Here is a 24,465-nt window from a genome sequence, read left to right as displayed (position 1 = left end):
GATTTTAATTAATATGTAATTTAAATTTCTTTTGGTTTTTTCTTTTTCGGTTTTTTGGCTTGTTATTCCCTAAATATACATATAATTATGTTTGTATTTAAAACATGACCCTCTTTATATTATTTTAATGAGTTAACACTCTATTGGTTTTGGTTTTTTTTTTAATATATATTTATTTATTGGGCCATAAAACGATTTTAGGCTACAGTAAAATATTTTCAATACTCGCTGCGAAGCTTAAGTCTTAACTGTGTGTAATTAGCTACAATTAATGTGTATAATTTCGAATTCGAAAACTTTTTGCATAAAGTTTTTCTTTTGCATTTGCTAAAAAACTCATCAGAAGAATGCTGGTGTTTTCAGAGATGCTCGTAAGTATATTTTTGAGTTATTTATTTATTTATTCATAATTTTTTGGTTTCTTGCTTAGCAGTCTAAAGAGTTGAAAAGCATCAGTAGAGATTTTTAATTGCTGTAAAAGCGTTATTTGGTTTTTTGTTGTAAGCGTAAAATACAATACATACATATAAAGAAACTATTATTGTTACCAGAAGAAAGCTTTCAGTGTGGTTTTGCGAAGAAGGCGACAGCAGACCCCACGACCTTTTAGCCAATTTAAATATAGCTGGGACACCAACAGTCAAAATATTTGAATTTCAATTGGAATAGCTATAAATTATCGAATTTCAATTGGAAAGTGTATCGCTAAACAGCAAAAATGTATCTATCGATAACTATCAATTTGCAAAAAGCAATAATCGACTCTAGCAGCTTTTCGCAACCCGCGCGATCAGTGTTGTTAAGTGTGTGTGAAGTGAAAAAGTGAAAGTGTTTTGGTGTCCGCGCGCAATAAGCCTTTTTAATCCGTTTTGCAATTATTTAAAGCCTAAAATTCAATAATTTGATGGTTCCCGATCTCTCTTCGATTTGCTAATATTGGTAAGCATTACTTTTACATCTCATATCGTATCACATGCTTTGCATTTTACGGGCTGCTTAATACGTGTCTATGTGTGTGAGTGTACGTGTGTGTGTTTTTTTGGCGCTCCTAAAAGTGAGTCTATGTTTACAGCTTGTCAAGTTCCGTTGGTGGTTCAGTTGGACTTATAGGCGACATTTCTACGCTATCGAGCAACGGTGTTTTCTCCTCGCTGCAGCAGCTGCTGCCCCCTGGCGCATCGTCCATGTCCATGACAAAGATGCGTGACAATTCAGCGCCGCTTAACGTGCGTCGCGATGGTGACTCATCCAAAGAACTGTTATCCTCGGCGGCAGCGCTGCCGCTGTTGCTGCTACTGGTGCTGCTGCTGCTGGTGCTGCTCGTGTTGGCAGCGCTGCTGTTGCTGCTACTAATGTTAAGTGCCTGATCGAGAGATTTGGAGGGTGTGCGATAGCTGGGCGTCTTATTGTTGTTGGCAGTTGCTGGAGCATTGTGGGAGCTTAAATTCGTTTGGCAGGTGAGCGTGGCCAAGGATGTTGTGGTCTTAATATTGGTCGTCTTCAGGTGATTTATGGAACAGCTGCTCCAGCTCAGTTTGCTGCTGCGCTTTGGCGGCTGCAGCTGCTGCTGCTGCTGCTGGTGATGTTGTTGTTGCTGCTGCAGCAGCTGCTGCTGATGATGATGATGATGTTGTTGTTGCTGTTGTTGATTATTGTCATCATTGAAGCTCATTTCATCTTCACTGCCGCTATGCGTATTATTGATAGCCGTCTGCTTGAGTCGCACCAAATGGCGCTCAGAATACGATTTACGCGCATCCATGACACGCAAATAGTCGGATGATTCACCAAGATCTTCGCTCTTGGAGCTGCAATAGCGCCGTGAAGTGTGACCAGAGCCACCCGAGCCACAGAAGCTTGTGGTCACACTCAACATTTGCTGGCTGCCGCTAAGGGAACGTCGACTGCCCTGCGTCGAACAGCAGCCGCTGCTTTCGTAGTGATTGTCACGCAGCGAACTCGGCGAAAGCCGAGCCGACGAATGCGGCGAGTGCGAAGAGTGCGGCGAATGTGCCGAGTGTGTTGAGTGCGGCGAATGTGGCGAATGATTCGGCGAATGTTCAAGCAGCGAATCGTTGCTTTTGGCAATGCGATTCTTGCGATAGAATTTACTATCACGCCATAAAGTCTGACGTTGACTGGAACCGCTGCCAACTACCGCTGCTGCTGCGCTGCCCGTGCGCTGCAATTCCATGCTGCCGCCACTGGAATTGGGATAATTTGTGGGCGAAGTCTCTTGACAGCAGCCGCTCGAAGAGGTTTTGCTAATGCGAAACGAGGCATGCGTCAATTTCTTATACTTTTCGCTCTGCATATTGACGCGATTATCGGAATGCGTGCGATCGGACATCGGTAGAAAGGCATTATCAATGCGTCGCTCCTCTTCGAGCGAGCGAAAGGCCAAACGATTCACGTGCTTCAGATGCTGTTTGTCCGCGTTGGAACTGCGCTTGGGTGACATGTCCTCGAAGGAGCTGACGCGATACTTTTGCGAGAAGACCTCAATCATGCTGGAGCGCTTAGAAGGCGATGTGGTATAGATGGAATTCTGATCATTCACAAGTATTTTGGGCGGATCAAATTGTTGCTGTTGCTGTTGCTGCAGTTGTTGCTGCTGTGGCTGTTGCTGTGATGTGGAGGCTATGGAGGAATTGCTAGAATTACTCGTCGCAGTCACGAGTATTTTCGGCGAGAGGGAAACAGGGAAATGCTGTGGTCGCATATTGCCCAACGAACCGCAACCGGAACCCGATGAAGTCGAACCAGTTCCGGACATGGCATCATCAATATGCAGAAAATTGCTAGGGGAACTTTCGCGACAAGGCGACGAAATCGCCGAGTCCTGAGAGACCATGCTTCGGGGTATGGTGGCCAGCTCCAAACAGGTCTCATTGCCATTACCGGACGTGGTGGCAATGATGATGTCCTCGACGCCTTCGTCGATGGGCGAGGAGATGGACTGAAAGCTGCTGAGACGTATGCTCGACGAACCGATGGACAAATCATTGTCGGTCAGCGAGCCAAAGGCCGAGTCCTGCGATGGATTGCTACGGCCGTATTTCAAACACTTGAGCGAGTATTCCAGACGTCGACTCTTCGAGTTCTTGTAGTTGCACATGTCGGCTGTCAACTGATGATTGAAGGAGGCCGCCGCCGCAGCCGTTGATGTTGCCTGCAAACGTTGCCCGTTGCCACTTGAGCCACTGGCAACGACAGCAGCAGCAACAGCAGCAGCCGAGGCATCATCTGGCATCGCTGTCAACTGTAGCTCCTCCTCGACAGCCACCTCGACTTCCTCAACGTCCACCTCGTCCTCTTCGGTGTCTCGGCCCTCGGCGAGCAGCACATTCAAATTGCTTTGGCTGCTGGTGCTGCACCGTATCGTCGGCTGTGTGGTGGGCGGCAGCTCTTGGGCGACACTGTTGTCATCCGAGTAGAGTGCGGCGTGGTCACAGTAGTGTATGGGCGATTCACTTGCCTCATACTGCTGCCTGTGCTGGGTGCGTGTAAACGATGACGAGGCAGAGGCGGAATGCCAGTGCTGGTATCGTTGCAGCCGCTTCATGTGGCAACTGCTGCCGCTGCCACCTACGACAATCTCTTCGAGCAATCCCTCCTCCGAGTCGCTTGATATGTCAAATGAGTCCATTGTTCGGCTGATGCTGTGTGTGCAAGGCGAGAATAACAATCAAAAAGCCAAAACAAAAAAAAACAACAATAGTAGGGCTTATAGAGTAGTGCTTGAGAACTATACACAGAGAGAAATTTGCGCGTTCTAAATTGAAGTATGCAATTGTTGAGTATGGGTAATTTAAATTTTAAGTTCTTCAAAAAATATTTCTTTTTATTTGAATATAATTTAAAGTTTAATTTTTTTCTTTTTTGAATTTTATGTTCTTCAAAAAATAGTTCTTGTTATAAGATATTCTTGTTTTATGGTTTAAAAATTGAAGAACAGAATTCTTGAATATGATCTAAGTTTCTAATATTTATCATTTCGAATTTTAAGTTCTTAAAAACGTGTTTTTTATATAAGAAATTTTTGTTTTACGATTTCAAAACTAGAATTTTGCAAATCGAGAGTTATAATCCTTGCTCTAATTAAAAAACCTAAAAAGTAATATTCAAAAAAAAAGAATAACTTAATTTTGCCAAATTTCTTAAAACCAATTTCAAGTTAGAAAATAATAATTTATTTGTGTAAAGGATAATAATGTCAATTTATAAAAACCAATTTAATTTAAAAAAAATAATATTTTATTTTCCTTCTTAAGAAACAATTTCAAATCAATATATTTTCGATACTTTTGCATTTTTCAATTAAGCATATAAATCTTGCTTTTAGAACGCATTTTTCTCGCTGTGTAGCTTCCAGCATGACTTGACTTGGCTTCGATGCAGGTCACGATGCCGTTGTTCGATGTGGTTGTGGATCAGCATCGATATTGGATGCCTATGGCACCTGATTCTATTGTTCCCTCTCTTGCTCTCTGCGTGTGAGTGTTTTTGGGCCATTCAATAGTAAATATGCGCTGTGAATATGCATGTGAATGCGAGTGTGAATGTATGTTGGGTGTTTATGAATGCATGAAGTTGGGCGTGCTGCAGTTGAAGCATCAATTATAATACCATGTACCACGTGCAATTTGCTTTGTTCCTAAAATCTGATTAACCTTAGACTCTTGTTGAAATACCAGAGAGTTTTGTGGTGCTGACATTTCAAAGCAGAGCTGTTTAAATATGCAACTAGCTTGTGTACTGCATTCTCTACTTCACAATTGAATTACTTGCTCGAGTTTCTTTATTATTTCTTTATTTTCAAATTCAAGAAAAAGCTAGCAATAAATACTTTATGTTTAAGTTCCAACTGCATTTGTTATATAATATTTCTTTTGCTCATTTCAGTTACTTGACAACGGGAATTCTGTTTTGTTCTTTACAACTCTAAAAAGGATTTTACACATAGAGTTTTATCTTACAATGAAATGCGGTGAGTTAAGCTTTATAACAATTAAATACATAATCAAACGAAGAAGCACACTTCGAATAGTGTGACCAAAGAGTTCAAAGAAAACGTATTAAAAAGAACACTTAAAAAAGCCTTCCATGCTCCTTTATTGACTAAGTAAAATAATATACTTATGCGTTAGACAAACGTGCATATTTACTAAAAACATTTAAGCAGCATAATGGAAAAAGTTACAAATTGATAATCGAAAAACAAAATTGAGAAAAAAGTGTGGCCTTGCTTGGAGTGTGAATCGGGGTCAGAAATGTCAGCAGGGATTATTCGATTTAAATGTATTTTGTGTTGTGTTATTTGGTTTCTTTGCTGGCTAAGTGTGGTGCATTTTGCTGAGGTGGGCGGTGGTGGTGGGCGGTGGTGTTGTGTGGAGGCCGCTGGTGGTTTTTAGCATACAAAAATTTGCCACTTACCACATTGTTTTTCATATTTTATTGCAAAACACAACAACAACAAATTAGTTTGCTTTGTTTATGTGTTTTTTTGCATTTCTCTTTCTTTTTTCGTTTTTTTTTTTACTGTTTTCCATTTTTTGGGTACAAAAATTGCATTTTGAGTACAAAAAGTTGTTGTGATTGATACGGCTTTTCGTATATATATATAAGGTAATTTCATGTTTTATTCATTTCATTTTGTCATTTTGTTTTGGTTGATCGAGAGAGTTTTACACTTTTGTAATTTGTAATTGTGAGTGATTTGTTGTGAGAGTTTTGTTTTTGTTTTTCATTTCTCTATATTATTTGCATCTTTAGTTGGGTTGTTTTTTTAGTTTGTTTTTTTTTGAGTTGGTTTTTTTTTTGGTTTTGGTTTGGTTGTTGAGGTTGTTAGAGTTTAGTACATACGAAAGACTTCATAGGGCGCAGGCGGAACACTGTAGTAGTTAGTTCGAACGGGTTATGTAAATAAACAAATGCAGAAATGCAACAATTTGTAAATCATAAATAAAACACACACGTATGTAAGATAAACAAAAAATGAACGTTGATAGACATTCAAGAGCTGATCTGTATGTATCGATGATGTATAGATGAGGCTTGTGTAACTGCAACTGGTTCATTTTATTTATCATATTTGTTGGGTTCGCAACACTAAGACATATATAAAGTATATAAACATATTTATAAGTAGTAGTAGTATGTAGAGTTGAGTTTTTTTTTAATTGGTTTTTTGTAGAGAGAAAGAGAGAGTAAACATTGCATACAAAATATACTTTAGTTGAAAAATTCCTCTACTACAAAGAAGTTATTATTTATATATGTATATATATAGTATATATGATATTTTATATAAAGACATGCGATTTGTTTTTTTGATTTAGGCAGCAAAAAGATAAATTTACACTGAGAGAATAGAGATAGAGAGAAAGATGCTTAAAATATACATGAGCAACGACGATGTGAATTGGACATTTGATAGATACACCTATATATACATATATTATTTATATATATATATACTTGTGTATATTGCATGGTAGTTTGCCTTTTCCTCCTCGCCTCCTGCTTATTACTTAATTACATTCTTGTCTTGTATGCATAATTTTCAAGCACTTAATACTGACAGCGCAGACACTCGCATATTGTCTCAGTCGAGAGCTGGCATCGCTCTTCTGTCCCTGTCTCTGTCTCCGTCCCTTTCACTCTCTCTCTTTCTGTTGGCCAGAGCATTACCATAATTACCGCAAGCACGCACAGCAAAGTACACAGACATAACGGACAGACACACACACAGACGCACATTTAAACTTATATATGCACAACACACATACACACATACACTCACATTTATGTAGTTTATGACGCCATTTTTTTGTGCTCTCATTTTGTGTTAGTTGCCCGCTTGTGTTCACTTTTCTGTTGTCTTCTGTTTTTTTTTCATTTTTTGCTCGTTTTATTCAACACATCATTCTAAGTTACACACTCATTTGGGCAGCATTTGTGTGTGTGTGTGTTTGTGCGTCACAGTGTGCTTCTTTATTAACCTGAAAATGCACTAAGCAACCTGCAGGCGCGCTCTCAGCTAAACAAAGGTCTCCAACGTAGACCTCTTCAAAAAAAAGGCATTATTCCGCATACAAATTTAACTCTGCAAAAGCGCAATTCTAAACATTTTCTAAAAGCAGGAATTTCCGTTGGATTCTCGCCCTTGCGGCTAAGGTACTCTAAAAAAAAAGGCCAGCCTCAACAAGGGCTCTTCTAAATTAATAAAATGACACTATTATGGTTACAGAATTTATATTCTAAGCTGTACTTTGTTTAAGCAGGAGTTTAGAAATGAAATTGAAAAATATTTAATATTCTTAATACATCATAAAATGCCTAAAAGTTGTCGCTAGATTTTCTAACAATTATTTATGAAACTTTTTTTACGTTTTATTTTAAATTTGCCCCAAAAATAAAAAGGTCCTATGAGTATATTAGATATGGTATTCAGTTTAAAGGAGAAGTTTTTTTCTATATAAATATTTTTTCAAATATGCATTTTATTCTAAATCGTCTTTTGTAATTGTGTGAACCTCCCTCAACAAACTTTAAAATATGTCTAGATTCCAGTCTTAGTTTATCTTAACTAAAAACTGCAACTACATTTATGTTAACTCAAACATTTCTAACTATGGCATGCACATTTCTAAAACAGTCACTGCCAACATATCACTAGACTATATAAACTATATAATACGTCTTTAAAGCGCCCTCACAGATTTGGTGAGTGGACAGACACATTACTTCTTTTTTTATATAGGCCAAACAAAAAATCCTGAGCAATGACATTTAACAGAGAGTACGACGATGACCATTTGCCGAGAACTGTTTTAATGCGTTGATGAAGAGATTTTGTGTAATACGAGTATGTAATTGCTTGTGTGCTAGTGTGTGTGTGTGTGTGTGTGAGTGTGTCGAGTGTCTTGTTTTGTTTTGGTGAGCTGCATTTTGCTATGGCAGTGAGACGATAAAAAAAATACCAGAAAACAAGGTTTGTTGTGAACACTTACCCAGTGCGTCGATCATGCGGCGTCGAGGGTGGCGTACAGGGTGAACTTGCCTCACTGAACGAGTTGCCCAGAGAGGCGCATTGTCGCTTCTTAACAGCGTGCAGCAAATTCAGCGTAGAACGACTGAGGCTCGGCTTGATTGTCTGCAAAGGAGAGAGATGAGAGAATAGTGAACATTTCACAGTGCAAAAAGGCTGGGTTTTAATGATTTCCGAGTCTAAATATGATTTAATGATTATTTTTTTAAACAAATTTTTAGTCAAGTTATTGACAGCTTGTAAAATTAAGATAATTAATGTAGTTTTGAGACTAATTGTCCGTCTAAGTATTATTATTATGTATATTATTATTTATAAAATACATTTTCAGTCAAGCTATTGGCAGCTTGCACAACTATAGAGCTAATGTAGTTATTGAGACTAAAACATTTCACAGTGCAAAAAGACTGGGTTTTTAATGAATTCCCAGTCAAAGTATGAATTATGATTATTGTTTAAAATAATTTTCAGTCAAGTTATTAACAGCTTGCAAAATTATAGAGTTAATGTAGTTTTTGAGACTAAGACTCTGATTTATGATTATTTTTTCAACAAAGTTTCAGGGAAAGTATTGAAAGCTTGAAAATTAAGAGAACTAATGTAGTTTTTGAGACTAAGATATTTCATAGCGAAAAAGGCGGGGTTTTAATAAATTGTCCGTCTAAGTATTATTAATTTTTTTATTTATTTATTAAATAAATTTTAGTTATTGACAGCTTGCATAATTATAGAGCTAATGTAGTTATTGAGACTAAAACATTTCACAGAGCAAAAAGACTGGGTTTTTAATGAATTCCCAGTCTCTGTATGATTTATGATTATTTTCTAAACAAATTTTCAGTCCTTATAGCTATTGAGAGCTTTGAAAATTATAGAGCTAATGTAGTTATTAAGACTAAGAAATTTCACAGTGAAAAAAGGCTGGGTTTTTAATGAGTTCCCAGTCGAAGTATGATATTTTAAACAAATTTTCCGTCACTTTATTGAAAGTTTGCAAAATTATAGATCTAATTACTAAATTTATAATTTACACCAAATAATGAAGTTAAAAAGAATGTAGAATCAACTTTTGTAACTAATGAAGGAAAAATAAATTGAATTTACTTACACTGAAACAGGGACCACGCAGCTCGCGCAAATCGATGCTGCGAAATAGATCGCATAGGACTAGGTCCTCAACGGAGGGACAAACGCCGCTAGGCGGCTCAAAGATAATACCTAATATGTCCAGAACCTGTACAAGAATTAGATGTAAATCTTTCGAAAGTGGTATTTAATGTGCCTCTGCTCACCTGGCCAATTTGTGGATAATGCTGCAGCTCCATTTCGAGCACCCGCATGGACGGTTTCGGTGTGGTCAGCTCCTGGCCGGTGCACATTTCGTAGAGCAGATGGCCAAAGCAAATGATGTCGACATTCTCGATTTCCGTTACGGAACGCGACCACGTCACGGCATTGTTGCGCGAACTGAGCCCCAGCAGGCCATTCTCAAGGCCCGATAACCTTTTTGAGCGAGAACGAGAAACAAAAAGGCAAAAACCAACCATTAAGATATAGTCCAAAAGGGATGTCGCACCGCAAAGAAGAAGAAAATGCATAATTAAATGGTGACCCCGCCCATAATGATAACGCTCATTACTATTCGCCACGTTCTACTCTTTTTGGTTTTTTGGCCAACATGTGTGCCAGGTTTTATGAGCCGGCAAAATGTGTGTGTGTGTGTGTTCTGTGTGTGCCGTTGTCACATGGCTCAAACTTAATATGTTAATATATTACAATTCTCACGCCGTTGCGGATTAAGAGAGCCTTCGGGTCGACAATGACATAAAAAATAAAAGCAAAAGCGAGCAGTATGCGAAATGTTACTTAGTCAAGCCTAAAGAGCGAACATTACATGAGCATTAAATGAGCATTTTCATTCGGTTGTGTGTTTGTATTTTGCCTTTCCTTAGCCGTAGCCCAATTATCCTGAAACTATAATAGCTTTAGCTTGGCATTGTAATTCATAGGCAAGTGATTATTTAAATGTCATTTCTAAATGCCAACTATGTAAATTGGGTCGCCTGAACTTTCAACTTTAATCGACTTCTATATAAAATATCCTTTTTCTATTCGTGTCGAGTGTGTGTCGTCGTCCGGCCCCCAAAAAAACACACACACACACGCCCACATCGTTGGAGGAATATTTTGCAGCATTTATGTAATAAAATGGCAAAATGCTGAGAGCGTTTTATATATTTTATTTTTTGCCACACACACTCGCACATCGCAAGTGGGTGTTTTGGGTTGTGCACGGATTGTCGCCTGCTTTGAATCGCCCTGAATATAGTAAAACTGTGCGAGGGACAGCAACAGCAACAGCAACAAAAAGGTAATTTTAGATGCATTTATAATGCCTTGAAAATAGGCAGCGATTTCGTTTGAATTGCTTTTAATTTGGCATTTATAGTATTTGATAGGCTGCCGTTAGTGAAATGATTATGCCGAAGAATATGCGATAGCAATACCTTGATTGCACTGCATTGTTTCCGATCAAAAAAAAGGAATTCAATGATGGAGAAATCGATTTTATTTTCTATACTCTTTTTTTTTTGGGTCTCGCTGCGTAGCAACTGCCATTAGGCAAATTAATTTACAGTCTAGTGATTGCTGTGAACTCACCTGGCTGCACCATTCTGTAGTATGACATTGCCGCTGTGTAGATGGCCATGAAGTGGAAAGCCGCGCTCCTTCAGGAAGAGCAACGCCTCCAGTATCTGGCGGCCCAAACGCTGCACTTGGCTAACAGGCAGGCCATTCGGTTTGCGTGTATACTTGCGCGCCCAAGGCTCGTTCCATTGGGCCTGGTATTTGAGCAAAAGAAAGGTTATTAAAAGAGGAGACTTTATTAAAAGATAAACTCCCACCTTGTAGATGAGATCCTTGAGACTGCCGCGCGAGTTGAAGGGCGTCACCAGGCAGGCATAGTTATGCGAGCTGTTGCGCAAGAAGCCCAAATCGAGCACCGGATAAATGTACGGATGATGCAGTGAGCCGAGCAGCTCCATAAGTATATCACGTGCACTCTCATTCGGCGGCAGATCCTCAAAGGCTACGCAATCTGTGGGCAGCGGCAACAGCGTCAGCAGCCGATCCGTGCGTACCTAAAATAAAGTTGGGAAATAGCATTATAAAGAGGGAAGAATTGAATAGAAGATTGTATTTGCAAGAATATTAGACTCTTTATTTCTAGAAAATTAATCAGGGTCTTTAGACTTAGTCAAATAAAGGTAGCAGAATATTTATAAAGAAAGAAATTTGTAAGAATTAAACAGAATATTGAATTTAGAAGAATATAGACTCTTTACTTTTAGAATGTTAACAAGGGTCTTTAGTCCTATTCAATAAAGATGGGTTGGTGCATTAACATTAAAACAATGTGTTTTTCCCTCTTAGGCCGGGAACTTATTGAGTGGTGTGTTATAAAGAGGGAGTTTTGAAAGAATTGAATGGAAGATTAAATTTAGAAGAACATTAGACACTTTTCTTGAAAAGGGATCTTTAAACTTAGTCAAAAAAAGGAAAGTTATATAATGAGGGAGTTTTGTAGGAATTGATTCAATGATGGAAGTTAGGAGAGAATTAGATCCGTTGCTTATTGCCTAGTCAAATAAAGATGAGAAGTAACATTATAAAGATGGAGTTTTGAAGAAATTTTAATGGAAGTTTGCATTGGATCATAAAGCTAACTATTCTTCATCAGCATCAATAGTTGAATCAACTTGTTGTAAAGTTTCAATTTTTGAAAAATGCAGTAAAGGGTCTATTGCAGTCAAAGCTAGACTCTAACTTTTCTCGTTGTTTATAATAACAATGTAATTTTTATTGTATAGCTTGTAATGTTTATGCATGATTGAGATATCTATTCTTATTCAGTTTATTTGTTTTAATACTTCACTTTTTAAGAAATTTAAGAAAGGGTCTATTCAAGTCAAAGCTAAACTGTAACTTTCCTAATTACTTACAACAATTTAAGTATAAATTGGTATAGATTGTAATTATTGTAGATCAGGAAATGAGAGTCTATGACTTACCGATGCATCGTTGACCAGAAACCAGTTCTTGCCGTGCCTTGAGCCAATCTCATCCAGATGTGCAATCACCTCGTAACGTCCATTGGCGCTCTGTATCCACTCCTGTGTGGCATTCAGGGCTCTTTCCCGTTGTGCTCGCTCTCGGGGACTGCGCTCCACAATGCCATTGCCGCTGTCCAGCGCCGAGTATTGATACTTGATGTTGTTGGGTCTGCAATATTATGAACGCTCAATTAGATTTTCCTCTCTTGTAAATTGATTTAATTTTCAGTTTTGTTGGAAAAGGAATTCAAACTATGAAAATTCAAAGAGGAACTAAGTTGTACTAATCATCATTTTCGACATTCATGATATTGTTATTATTATTATGATTTATGTACATTATTTAAGCGCTCATTAAATTCAATGAGTTTTTGATGAAAGCTCCACATAAATTTACCCCTTTTCTGTTTTGTTGTTTTGTTGTATTTAATGCGCATCGTGTTTTTTTGGAATTGGTCAACTAATTTACATAAAACGACCGCACTTAAAAATTCAACAAAATAAAGCGAAGATAAAGCATTTCAATTTGTAATGTCCCCACTTGACCCGTTCGCTTCGCTTCGGTTTGGTTTGCTTACGCACAATCCTCGCTCCCCTTTTTGTTTAATTTATTTAGTAATGCATTATCTGATGCCTGCATAAATAATTGTAAAAAGCCTTTAAAGCCAGTCTCTCGAATTTTGTCTGCGTTGGGTGTGTTTGGTCGAATTTCCAATTTAATTTAATTGCACTTGTTTGGAAGTTTCGAATATGATTTTGACAGCATGGTTGACAAAGTGCGGTTAGCCTTGTACTGTGTTCATAGGTGGAGAAAACCAGGCGAGCTTGGCTGAATTTAGATTGATTTTATCAAATTATAGAATAGATTTAATTTAGATAACTCTTAAGAGATTAACTACGATTTTTGGGAAAGAAAACCACTTTTTGTATACATTGATTCTAAATTTTATAAATATAAAATAATAGTAGGAAGAATTTGTAAATTTTATATTCTTCTTTGTCTTTTCATCTTCAAATAAAGTATTGAATACAACAATTTTGAACTATTCTTTTTTATCTTTTCACCTTTAAACCAAGTTTTGCATACTAAAATATCAAATTAAGAGAGTACAACATTAAATAAAGTTTGCAAGTCCGATTATAATGCCACAATGATAATAATTTTCCTATTTTAACCACGAAAGAAAGAAAACCACTTTTTGTATAGATTGATTCCAAATTTGTATACAAATTAAACAAAAATAAAAAGTAGTTCTAATTTTTATAATGTTCGTCATCTGTTCATCTTGAAATCAAGTATTCAATAAAGAAATTTGTAACTATTCTTCTTTATCTTTTCATCTTCTAATCAAGTTTTATATACTTAAATTTCAAATTAAGAAAGCATAACATTAAATATAGTTTGCAAGTCCGATAACAATGGCACAATGATAATAATAACTTTCCTATTTTAACCATGAATGAAAGAAAATCACTTTTTGTATAGATTGATTCCAAATTTGTATACAAATTAAACAAAAATAAAAAGTAGATCTAATTTTTATAATGACCGTCATCTGTTCATCTTGAAATCAAGTGTTGAATAACAATAAACAAATTTGTAACTATTCTTCTTTATCTTTTCATCTTCAAATCAAGTTTCAAGTACCAAAATTTAAAATTAACTTTGTCTACTAAAGCACAACATTAAAGATAGTTGAAAGCCCGATTATAATTATGCCACAATGATAATAATTTTCCTGTTTTAACCACTATTCTCTGTAAAAATTTTTTCAAATTTTACAACATAAACTTGTGCTTTACATTTTCTCAACTTCCTCCCAGTCAACTACAAGTTGTTTTCAATGAAAGTTCGAGAATAACATGAAATTCCAATAGCATAAATTTGGTGTGTAGTAGATTCGTCAGGGACAAACGTTTGACCAAAATATGGTAATAGCTGATGCTCAGCATGAACAACACATGTCTAAACCATTTTCACTTGACCACATAGAACATTGTCAAAGGCCACACGACAATTGTTGCACAATTTGCAAAGTTTTTTTTGGCCATAAACACGCTGGCAAGCAGGCAAGCAAGCGAGCATCTGGCATGCCATTGAAATGCAAGCCGCATTCAAATTGAACACCGAAATATAATAAAAACTTGTTGAAAAATAATTTTCACAGAGTAGCAGGTGAGAAAAGCCTCAAATTCAAACAAGAAACAAACGAAAGGGGGCGAATGAAGGTCGAGTGGATAAGAGTAGAAAAGTTGGCCAAATAGAGTTGCCAAAAATCCAAAGACTGAAGCTTGCCAAAAAACTAAGTTGAGCTGTCGACGGCGACAGCGACAGCGATAGGGAATTGGAGACGAAGATAGAGACAAAACCTGCCTGCACAATGGCGCAGCGGAAACGGAAGCAAGAGTTTAGCATGTTTTCTGTTCTTGTTGTGTTGTTGTGCACAATTTATTATTTGTTTATTTTTTGTTGCAGAAGAGCATAAAAACACGAGGAAAAAATTGTATAGGGTCGTGGCATTAAGTGAGGGTCTGTGGAGGGGTTTTTTTTCTATTTTGCAAATGCAAATGCAAAGTGGATAAACTGAAACTGAAAAGGAAAAGGAAAGCGTGTCAAAACGAAAGCAACTGCAGTGTCTCGAGTTGCTGCGGCTTAATTGTGTAGTAAAGAGGCTACAAAGAAGTGACAAATGAAAGAAGGAACGTTAACAAAAACACACCCACACACAGACACAGACAAACTCAAGTGGCACATTCACTCACACACATATACATAGAGAAGAGGCAGGCTCATGAACAAACACTTACAGGCCACTCAATCAAAACAGAGCGAAGGTTAAGCACATCCTCGGGTTAAGTTTAGCATGTGTTTGAAAATTTAATAAGGCAACAACAGCAGCAAAAGCAGCAGCAGCAGCAAGTTGCCTTTGTCTGTCTCTCTCTTTCTCTTACTCTCTGTTATAAAAGTTGGCCAACGAGACAGAGCTACATGGCTTTCATAGCTGCGGCCAACGTGGCGTATGCGGCATGTGGTCGAAAGTTTATTGCGTCAAAGAGAGAGAGAGAGGGAAACAAAAATGTGTAAAGCCATTGCAAGGCTGACAAAACATAGCGCAGCACTTTCACCGACTCTTTTTTTTTGGTCATGTGCGCCTTTTAAATGCATCGCTTGCGCTTTGGCCAACGGTGCGTATGAGTAACACTTTTTTTGTTGCCGCCGCATTTTGCACTCTACAGTTTATTGTGCTCCGCACTTTGTTGTTGTTTGTTTTTGCTGTTGCCCGTTAAGTGCCTCAACCTTGACAACTACAGCATATAATATATAAATGTATGTGTGCAATATGTACGATGTACAAACTTGTACATAAATGCAGTTTGTACTCGTATTTATTTAAGCTAATTTTAGCAAACCTCTTTTTTGTTGCAGCTGCCGAAAGCCATTAAAGTATTTTTTTGTTGTTTTGCTCATCCCGTTCAAAAAGGGGAGCGAAGGGCGGGCGCATTGCTCGACAAATATTTGCACAACACTCGACACACTTACGTTAGGTGTGTGTGTGTGTTTTGGCTGTGTGTGTGTGTGTGTAAGGGAGAAGACTTGGCTCGTTAGGCAAGCCAAAATATTGGCAGAACAATGAAATTGAGCTGCGCAACAAAGGCAAAAAGTGCGATTAAAATTACAACTTATTAAGTGAAAAAGAGAGTCAAGGCTTTTGGTAAAAAAGTAGTTGATAAAATAACATTAAATGACAGAATAATTGAAAGAAAATGAAATTTATTTTATTAAGTGGCCAATTAATTTCCATTGAAATCGATTTATGTCGGGGACAAGTGGCAAATTATAAGCGCAAATGTATGCCAAGGGAATACACACACACACACACACACACGCACACATACGAATATTATCTTTTGATATGTGAAACTCATAAATATCTTTTTCGAAACTGCAACTGAAGCCAGCAAAGTTCGGTTGCTTTGCGACCTTGTGTGGCGCGTGTGGCGGCAACAACCTTCTAAAACGGAACGAAAACAGAGCTGAATCTATAAAAATATGTGTGTGTATATATTGCTATGGCAATACGTGAACACGCAGCAGATGCTGCCACACTTTCGCTTTGCTCTCTTTCAGCTGCTGCTCTTGCAGCTCAGCTCCATAATTAACGTGCTCGAGTGTGAAATTTTTTATTGCATACTTAGCAGCGCCGCATTTTGGTATAGGGGTATTTTGTATGCGTGTGTTTGTTAGTGTATGTGTGTGTGTATCGATGCTCGTTAGGCACCCGCACACACATATGTGAAACACATCACATCGCATCGAATCGAGTTGAATTCGCGCACACAACACACAAATAGATGCCGTTCCAGCAGACGCACGCGAACAGAGACTTACGCTCGCTTGCACATTCATCACACGGCTCAGCACGCGGCAGTCGAGTGCCAAACACACACACACACACTCTCACATACACAGACAGACAGGTATTCAACAGCACACTCAACATACATACACAGGGCAGGGACTTTCATCAATGCGCGGCAACGTTTCCTCCTCTTCGTTTTTTTTTCGTTTTCCGCGAGAGAGCGAGTGAAATTTTCCAAGTTGATAATTTAATTTGCAATTTTTGTGCTTTGCGTCTAATTTGAGGAATTTCACCTTGGCAACTTTTCACTTTGCCACGCGGCAAATGCATTTTATCATCATATTTAATTTCTATACAAAAAAAAGAGTGACTTTGGTTTGGTTTTTATTTTGCGCCATGTGGTTTTAACCCCCTTTTTAAACATAATTTTGATGCTGGCCAAAGAGTTTTTCACTTTGTTCATTATTCACCCATGATAACGTAAAAGCAAAATATTAATATTATTATTATTGGTTGATTATCAAGTCTGTGAAAAAAGTTGTTTGTATCTGTTTTGGTTTTGTTCGTTGTTCGTTTTTCAAAGCAAAAGCATTCACAACGTGTTTGCTCTTCAAGTTCAAATTGTACAGTGTATAAATATATATTTCTAATATATTTTGTGGTGGTTTTTAATTGTTGGTTTTTGTGCGCTAGATCTAGATCTACGTGAAAAAGCATTGCGAACGCCATTAGCCGCTAGTTATTGAGCATGCAAAGTGCTTTTTGGGCTAGAGAACGAAACAAAAACGAGAACGAAAAGTAAAGCTAACAAATGTGAAATGAAACAGAAATCAAATCGAAAACTCAACACTTGAAACGCAGTCAAAGAAAAGATAAATGTGATAAATATGCCAATTGATTGTGTGGATATATGGTATTATTTATATACTAAGTATATGAGATATACAAATGCTTGAGATCTCTTTTTTTTCGGTGTGTGCGTGTGTGTTGTGAAAAAATACGGAAATTAGTTTTGTTGAAGAGGGGAAGGTTAGGAAATAAAATACAATATATATGCGAGAGAGAGAGAGAGATTATATATGTAAAGTTCAAAGTTGATACACATAAATAGTTGAATAGGCAACCTTGTTGTTAGTACTGAATCTATGGTATCTCTACTTCCGGTTTCCGCTGGCATCGATTTGCTAAAAAAGAGCCTAGCAAGATTGTCTAACCTCGCGCTAACCAATGGCGATTTCTCCGAGTGCTCGGATTGATCTGAGTTATCTTGGTCCGAGCTGGCCGATCGGTTGCTGCAAATAGAAGGACGTAACGTGGAAGTGTTTTTTGGTTTTTTGTTTTGGTTTTTGGAGTAGAAGTTAAACAAATTTGTTTGGGGAAAAAAAGGAAAAAACAATTGTTAAAGTATAAATTGTGATTTCACATTTTCACGTTTTTGATGTTGATTTTTGCACAAATTTTGGAATGTAAGAAGAACACAAAAGCATAACTAACAAATCATAATAATATCATATATGAGAAACCTGTGCATTTATTGTGTGTGGCATTATGAGATTTCTTTTCTTTTTTTTGTGTTTCTTTTATTTTTTTGGCGTACAGCTTGTGCACACGTCCCACATCGCAATCGATTGTGTGTTGTTCTGGACTCTGATCTATTTTGCATTTTATATTTTGCACTTTGCATTGTTTTGCGTGTTTTTCAGTGTGTGAGTGAGTTTCTGAGTGTGTGTGTGTGTGTGTGTGTTTTGTCTGACAGTCAGTTGTTGTACTCACCTACTGTAGATTTGGCGTCGATTGGCGGCTGTCAGCGCTGAGACATCAAATTCTATCGCCGAATTGGAGCGCTTCAGTCCATTCGCCTTGTGCAGCTTCTTCATAATGTGTTTCACTTTCCTAATGTGTTTGCATTTTGTAATAGATTTGATTTTCGATTTCGATTGTTGATGGTGGCAGTGTTGGGAATATACGAGTGTGAAGATGTGTGTAAGAATGTGTGTGAATTGATTTACAAGTAACACCAAAGAAAACGAAACATTTCTATTTGCTCAAGTGTCGAAAAGGCGCTTTAAATATTTATTCAGTCGCTAATGGTTTTCTTCTAAAAGTTTACTAGTAGTTGAGGTTTAAATTAAAGTTTGGGGTTCGAGTTAGGTTCTTAAAACTATATTTTAACTGCAAAAGCTTAATAGTTATTAAGCTGCCTTTTGAATAAAGTTCAATGACTTTAAAACTTGCATGTGAAAACTAAACTTTCAGTAAGTTTTTTATTGAACTCGTTCGTAAAAACTTTTAGCAAGTTCTATCTTATAATTACTCTAAGTGAATTTTAAATACTATTTTTCATTTCAATTAACAACAAATACTTCAATAATCATATTTATGAAGCTTAAAGTCTGCTGTTTATATTACTGCTATTAAGAAGATTAATATTTTGTATACTATTAATATTTTTGGACTATTTTTTCTTTATACTCAAATCGAATTTTTGACACTCTCTAAAACTATTTGCCATTAAATACTAAAATAAAATAAAATACTAAATATAAAAGGTTTTTTAAGTTCACTCTGAAATAATACCAAATAAATACCAAAAAAATACTAACACGAAGAAATACTAATTCAAATTTTTATTTTTAAAAGTTTTTTTTTGCAAAAGAATACTAAATAAATACTGAAAAAATACTAACACGAAGAAATTCTAATTCAAATTATTATTTTTAAAAGTTTTTTTTTGCAAATGAATACTAAATAAATACTGAAAAAACGCTAACACGAAGAAATACTAATTCAAATTATTATTATTAAAAGTTTTTTCTGAAAGAATACTAAATAAATACTGATATAATACTAACACGAATAAATACTAATTCAAATTATTATTTTCAAAAGTTTTCTCTGAAAGAATGGTAAATAAGTATTGAAAAAATACTAATGCTAAGAAATAGTAACAAAAATGACTATTTTCAAAAGGTTTAATCTGAAAGAGTACTAAATAAATACTACAAAAAAATACTAATATTAAGAAATAACAATTAAAATTATTATTTTTAAAGGTTTACTCTGAAAGAATACTTCTAGCAATATTTTGGATATTTTGTAATTCAACTGCAACATTATTTATTTAAATTCAAAATGGAATTTCTGCCTTTTCGACACTTGCAAATAGTTAAAGTCTTGCTTAAGAGTTTCTTTGGTTGCATTTGGTGTTGGTTTGGTTCTGGGGAGGGAGATCGTTGGTTGAGAACTCACTTTTCCGGCACCGGCGGCCTGACGAAGGGATCGTGTCCGGTGACGGCGCTGGCGCGATTATCGAGTCGCTGCTGCTGGGCAGCTTTGTTGAACTTGAACATGGTGAATGACTTTTTGGCGCTGGCCACTTCACAGACCCGAACGATGATCTTGCGGCTGCTCTTGAAGACCGTGTTCAACGTTTTATAGACGAGTATCGAGACGGATTTGGAGGCGTGCGGATTGTGGTTGTGATGATGGTGTGAATGCGAGTGCAGATGCGACTCTCCACTTGGTTGCTGTTGTTGTTGTTGTTGTTGGGGCAGTGGGGTGGGCAGGGATTGCTGTTGCTTCAGTTGATGCACTGCAGCATGCGTCGACGACGACGTCGATGATTGTGATCTGGTGATGACTTTCTGTACTGCGGGCTGTATTGGCTTCGACTGCTGCGGATGCTGTTGCTGCTGGATGAGTTGCTGCTGCTGTTGAAGCTGCTGCTGCTGTTGCTGCCGACGGCAGCTGATGATGAGCTCCGGCTCCGGGTTTTGGAGCGTTGGCGGGGCGACTTCGCTGCAAGTGTCCTGGATATCGACAACAGCAAAAAGGCGCGAGTAACGATCAAACGATATCAAGTGTGTGAGCGTGTGTTATTTGTTTTTAGTTTTGGTAACAAAAGTTGAATTTGAAATGGAAAGAAATATGCAATAATAGTTTTAATAAAAGTTGTTTTCGTTCATTGCACGCGGTATGAAACACAGCAACAAAAGGGGAATTACAATAAACGAGAACTGAGTAAAGCGATTCGTGAAAAGTAAAATCAAATATTTTGCTGCTGTTGCAAGTTGCAAGTTGCAAGTTTACGAGTAGCAGTTGCAGTTGCAAGTTAAATTCAAGACAACGCCTTCTGTTGTATTTGTGTTTTTTTTTGCTGACGTCACAATATGCACAGTTCAATTGCACTGCAATCGATAACGAGTGCGCTTGTGTCTCTCTGTGTGTATGTGTGTGTGTGTAATTAATTTGCTGTAAATGAAACATTTGCTTGCGTTCAACTAGATATATGAAGGGGAAGAGAATGACAATCACAAAAGCATTTTGCGAAGGCTTTTCCTTTGCTTTTCCTCTTTTTTTGGGTTTTTTTTTTTGGTTGTTCGTTCAATTTATGCCTTGTGCCGTGCTGTGCATCGACAGCCATTGATAAAAACCGAAAAACGAAATTGAAAAATCGTAAATCAAAGTAAATCCAAAATGGAAAAAAAATGGAAATTCGTTTCGAATAAAATTTGGTGAACAAAATGTTAAGCGATTGATATGTAAATAAAAACATGCGATTCAATTTCTTCAACTAAACTAATTGCAGCCAATACTTGTATATATTTATAAGAAAAGCGTTTCAAATTGATGCATTTTGCTAAGATTCAAAATTGCGTGTAAGCAAATTATAAATCAGACTTTCATCTGTGTGTCTTTTGTGTAGTTTAGTGATAAGCCAATTGCTTCTAGAATTGTGTTGAGAAAACTGAAAAATTGCTTTTGTCTTTGCTTTTTGTTTTTGGTGATTTGTTGTTTTTCATTTATAATTTGTTTTTTTATTTGGTTTTTTGGGGTGATTTACTGAATAATTTGCTTCATTGACATTTGGCATTGGCATTTGGCATTTTGTTTGGCTTTAAGCAGAGATTGATTTTTTGGTTTTGGTTTTTGGTTTTTGTTTTGCGAATTTACCTACCGATCGCTCAAGCAACAGTCCAATGCGCGACACCTAAATCTGAAGTTCGATTACAATGTTATCGAATTGATTCACAATAGTTGGGTTGTTCAATAATAGGAATAAAATATAGTGGGGGAAGATGAGCGTTCATTTCACTTAAATACGTTTATAATGAAGTTCTCAATTTGCACTTTTTTCATGGCATTGAATTCTGTTGTATGCGATATTTATTATTTGTGGTATTCATAATAATAATGTTATTCTAATACATTTTAAATGCCGTATTATTCCTAAAAAATATATATATTAATAAAAGCAAAACAATTTTATGAATGTGGAATTAAATGATTAATTTTTCAAATAAATAATTCAAGTATTTCTTTTTTTAAATGATAACATTACAAATTTATTAGAAGCCATTTTCTCGTACTCATTGTAATTAGTTTTGTATATTAAACGGACGAACAACTTTAATTTCATATTTGAATATAATCAATATCCAATTTTAAATAATTTATGAAACTAGTTGCTGGCAATTTTTGTTATTATTCAATTTAAGCACATTTTACTGCTTTGTAAATCGCCATAATCCCATTGAATGTCCCGGCTTAAACACATGTTTAAACAAATATCTTTTAATTAATAATCGCTTAATGACCGACCTCAAAATATTATTTGATATTTCAAATGATTTCGCAATTAGTTTGAAAATAGATAAATTGAACCGAAAAGCACGCATCTGTAATTACAAAAGGGATTTGTGTGTGTTTTGTGTGTGGAGAGCGAAACATCTGCCGCCTGGCTGTTTTATCAATTAAAGACTCGACATTGGGACTTGAAATTCAATATTTGTAATTAAAATTGGTATGCGATTTGTGTGTATAGGGAATTATTATGTTTACTTTGTGTGTGTGTTGCACTGCGTGTTAATTGAAAAGTACGCGAGTCAAAACCAAAATACTGGCAAAAGTTTTATACAAGCTAAACATTTCTCTCGCTCTTGCTCCAATGTTGTGGCAACAAAGTCAACGCGTGCAGTTCAACGAATGTCCTTCACACGAAACGAAACCACAGTAACAACAACAACAACACCAACAACAACTACTACTACAAAATGGCGGCAACAACACACAATGACAAGAACTTTAATGGACGCTTAAATAAATCATACGCCCCGTTTGCCGCACCGTGCCTCCAATTGTTGTTCTTCTTCTTGCTGTTGCTGTTGTTGTTGTTGGTGGTGTGCGTGTGCTGTGACATTGAGCACTATATGCCACACATATACTATGCCCACTTCCCCCTCCTCTTCCCCCTGGCCCTGCCCATCACGAGCTGTGGCACGGCCCTTCAACATGTGCCGCTTTGCACGTGTCTCAGCCCCGAGGCGTCTTCGCCATTTGTCTAATTGTCTAATTCTGATTCTAATTTTACATTTTATTTTTTTTTGCTCCCCCACTTTTTACTTGCATATTCGCAACGTTCTTGTTGTTGTTGTTGCTGTTGCTGTGGCTGTCTGTGGATTTAATCGTATTTGATTTTCTTCATTTTAGTTGCAAGCTCTGCCACCTGCGCCCAACAGCAACAACAACATTTATCTAATCAGGCGCGCGAAATGCTCGACATTCGCAATGCCTTTGCTACTATTATTCTTTTTATTTTTCTTTTGATACCCACTATTCATTGGATAGAAGGGTATTATAATTTTGTGCCTGCTGAAAATGTATTGAAATCTCCATACCTATACTTAATAAAGTATATTCTTGATCAGTGTCAACAGCCGGCTGTCTGTCTGTCCGTCTATATGAACACAGATTTCTAAACAATAGAGATATAATTCTTTTCCAACAGCACCTTTAATGTTTGCATGGAGATCAAGTTTATTTATTTATCACGCTACACTTTGGTACAGAAAATAATAATTATAGTACATATTTACAATTCCTGAGAATTTGAATTTGTAGAAGTTATTTAATAAATTCTTGTGTTTGCCAAATTACGCCTACTGCAATAAGTTCTTAGCTGCTTTGGCTAACAATCTGGTATATTTTACACTCTATGGTATATTTTCAATGCATTTTATTAATGTACCAAATATGTCATATGGTATATTTTTATTATTTTTGTGGTCTATTAATCTGGTCTTATTTGCTTTGGTATATCTGGTATATTTTGAATGTAGTACTTTGGTATTTTTGCTGTATATTAACGCTCTGTTTTGTTTTCATTAAAAATAGGTAGCGGGTATCTCACAGTCAAGTACATTCTACTGTACCTTTCTTACTTGTTTTTATTTTGGCATTTCGCTTTTGAGGCTTATTGATTTTTCTTTTGTGCTGTCTTGTCTAGTGTGTGTTGTCTTTTCTTTTCTGTGCTTTGCTTTCTTTTTGCGCCAGGTGTGCGTCGTGAGTCGCTCGCATTCCAATTTGCCAGGTTTGGTTGTCATGTTTGGCTTGGCTTGGCCTGGCATAAAAGCAAGCAAATTTTCGAATCAATTTCTACGTTTTTCCAGGCCGACTGCTGCACCCTTGAAGTGGTTCCCCCCCTGTCTCCCGTTCTCCGCATTTGGGCTGCCATTTCTTTTGTAATTGCTCAGACGAGTATGTGAAATGGTAAAAGTCAAAGGCAATGTGTCAGTGATATATACGAGTTTATAGCCATTTCGATTATTGCATTATCCTGTCACTTTTATTGTACCATTGCAAATTAAATTGTCAATTTGTTTGTGGCACGAACGTTGCGCTCTCCACCAGCACACACACACAACCACACACACACACAGCTGAGTAGGCGACCAAAGAGCTATGAAATTAACGAGCTTTTCATATTTCATAATCCGTACGTGTTCGTTATATCATTGGGAGTATTCATATATAGTATTCTGATCAACTCTCTCACTGCGTGTGTGTGTGTGTGTTTTTATTGCTCTGCCACTTGTGTGTAGATTGCTATCGCCAATAGCAAATTATTCACAATTGTCTTTTCTGCCCTTTCGCCATT

At 36.9% G+C, this 24,465-nt stretch overlaps 2 protein-coding genes across 9 annotated transcripts in view; one reads left to right on the top strand and one right to left on the bottom strand.

Annotated features, from left to right (window-relative positions):
* Positions 1-153: 153 nt before the first annotated feature.
* Positions 154-24,465, bottom strand: part of LOC133835087 (slowpoke-binding protein) — a 51,401-nt gene continuing 27,089 nt past the window's right edge. For 3 of the 8 annotated variants that reach the window (XM_062264954.1, XM_062264957.1, XM_062264955.1), the window contains 7 exons: positions 12,127-12,337; positions 10,960-11,196; positions 10,715-10,896; positions 9,346-9,556; positions 9,162-9,287; positions 8,016-8,158; positions 154-3,662 (listed from right to left, as the gene is read on the bottom strand). In XM_062264954.1, coding sequence (XP_062120938.1) covers positions 1,067-3,662; positions 8,016-8,158; positions 9,162-9,287; positions 9,346-9,556; positions 10,715-10,896; positions 10,960-11,196; positions 12,127-12,337 — 3,706 coding nt within the window. In that variant the 3' untranslated portion in view covers positions 154-1,066. Of the gene's footprint in view, positions 3,663-5,436; positions 5,895-8,015; positions 8,159-9,161; positions 9,288-9,345; positions 9,557-10,714; positions 10,897-10,959; positions 11,197-12,126; positions 12,338-17,653; positions 17,822-18,302; positions 18,423-19,778; positions 20,339-24,465 lie in introns of those variants that run through there. The other 5 variants (XM_062264952.1, XM_062264959.1, XM_062264953.1 and 2 more) reach the window with 5 other exon arrangements.
* Positions 4,939-24,465, top strand: part of LOC133835085 (unconventional myosin-VIIa) — a 67,319-nt gene continuing 47,792 nt past the window's right edge. Inside the window, exon 1 of the mRNA XM_062264949.1 lies at positions 4,939-4,990. The gene's annotated coding sequence lies outside the window, so the exon portion shown is untranslated. The remainder of the gene's footprint in view (positions 4,991-24,465) is intronic.

The sequence above is a fragment of the Drosophila sulfurigaster genome, chromosome 2L (genome assembly GCF_023558435.1).
Source record: "Drosophila sulfurigaster albostrigata strain 15112-1811.04 chromosome 2L, ASM2355843v2, whole genome shotgun sequence".
NCBI lineage: Eukaryota > Metazoa > Arthropoda > Insecta > Diptera > Drosophilidae > Drosophila > Drosophila sulfurigaster.
Note: the sequence above shows the minus strand (reverse complement) of the source record. Positions and strands in the feature narration are given on the sequence as shown.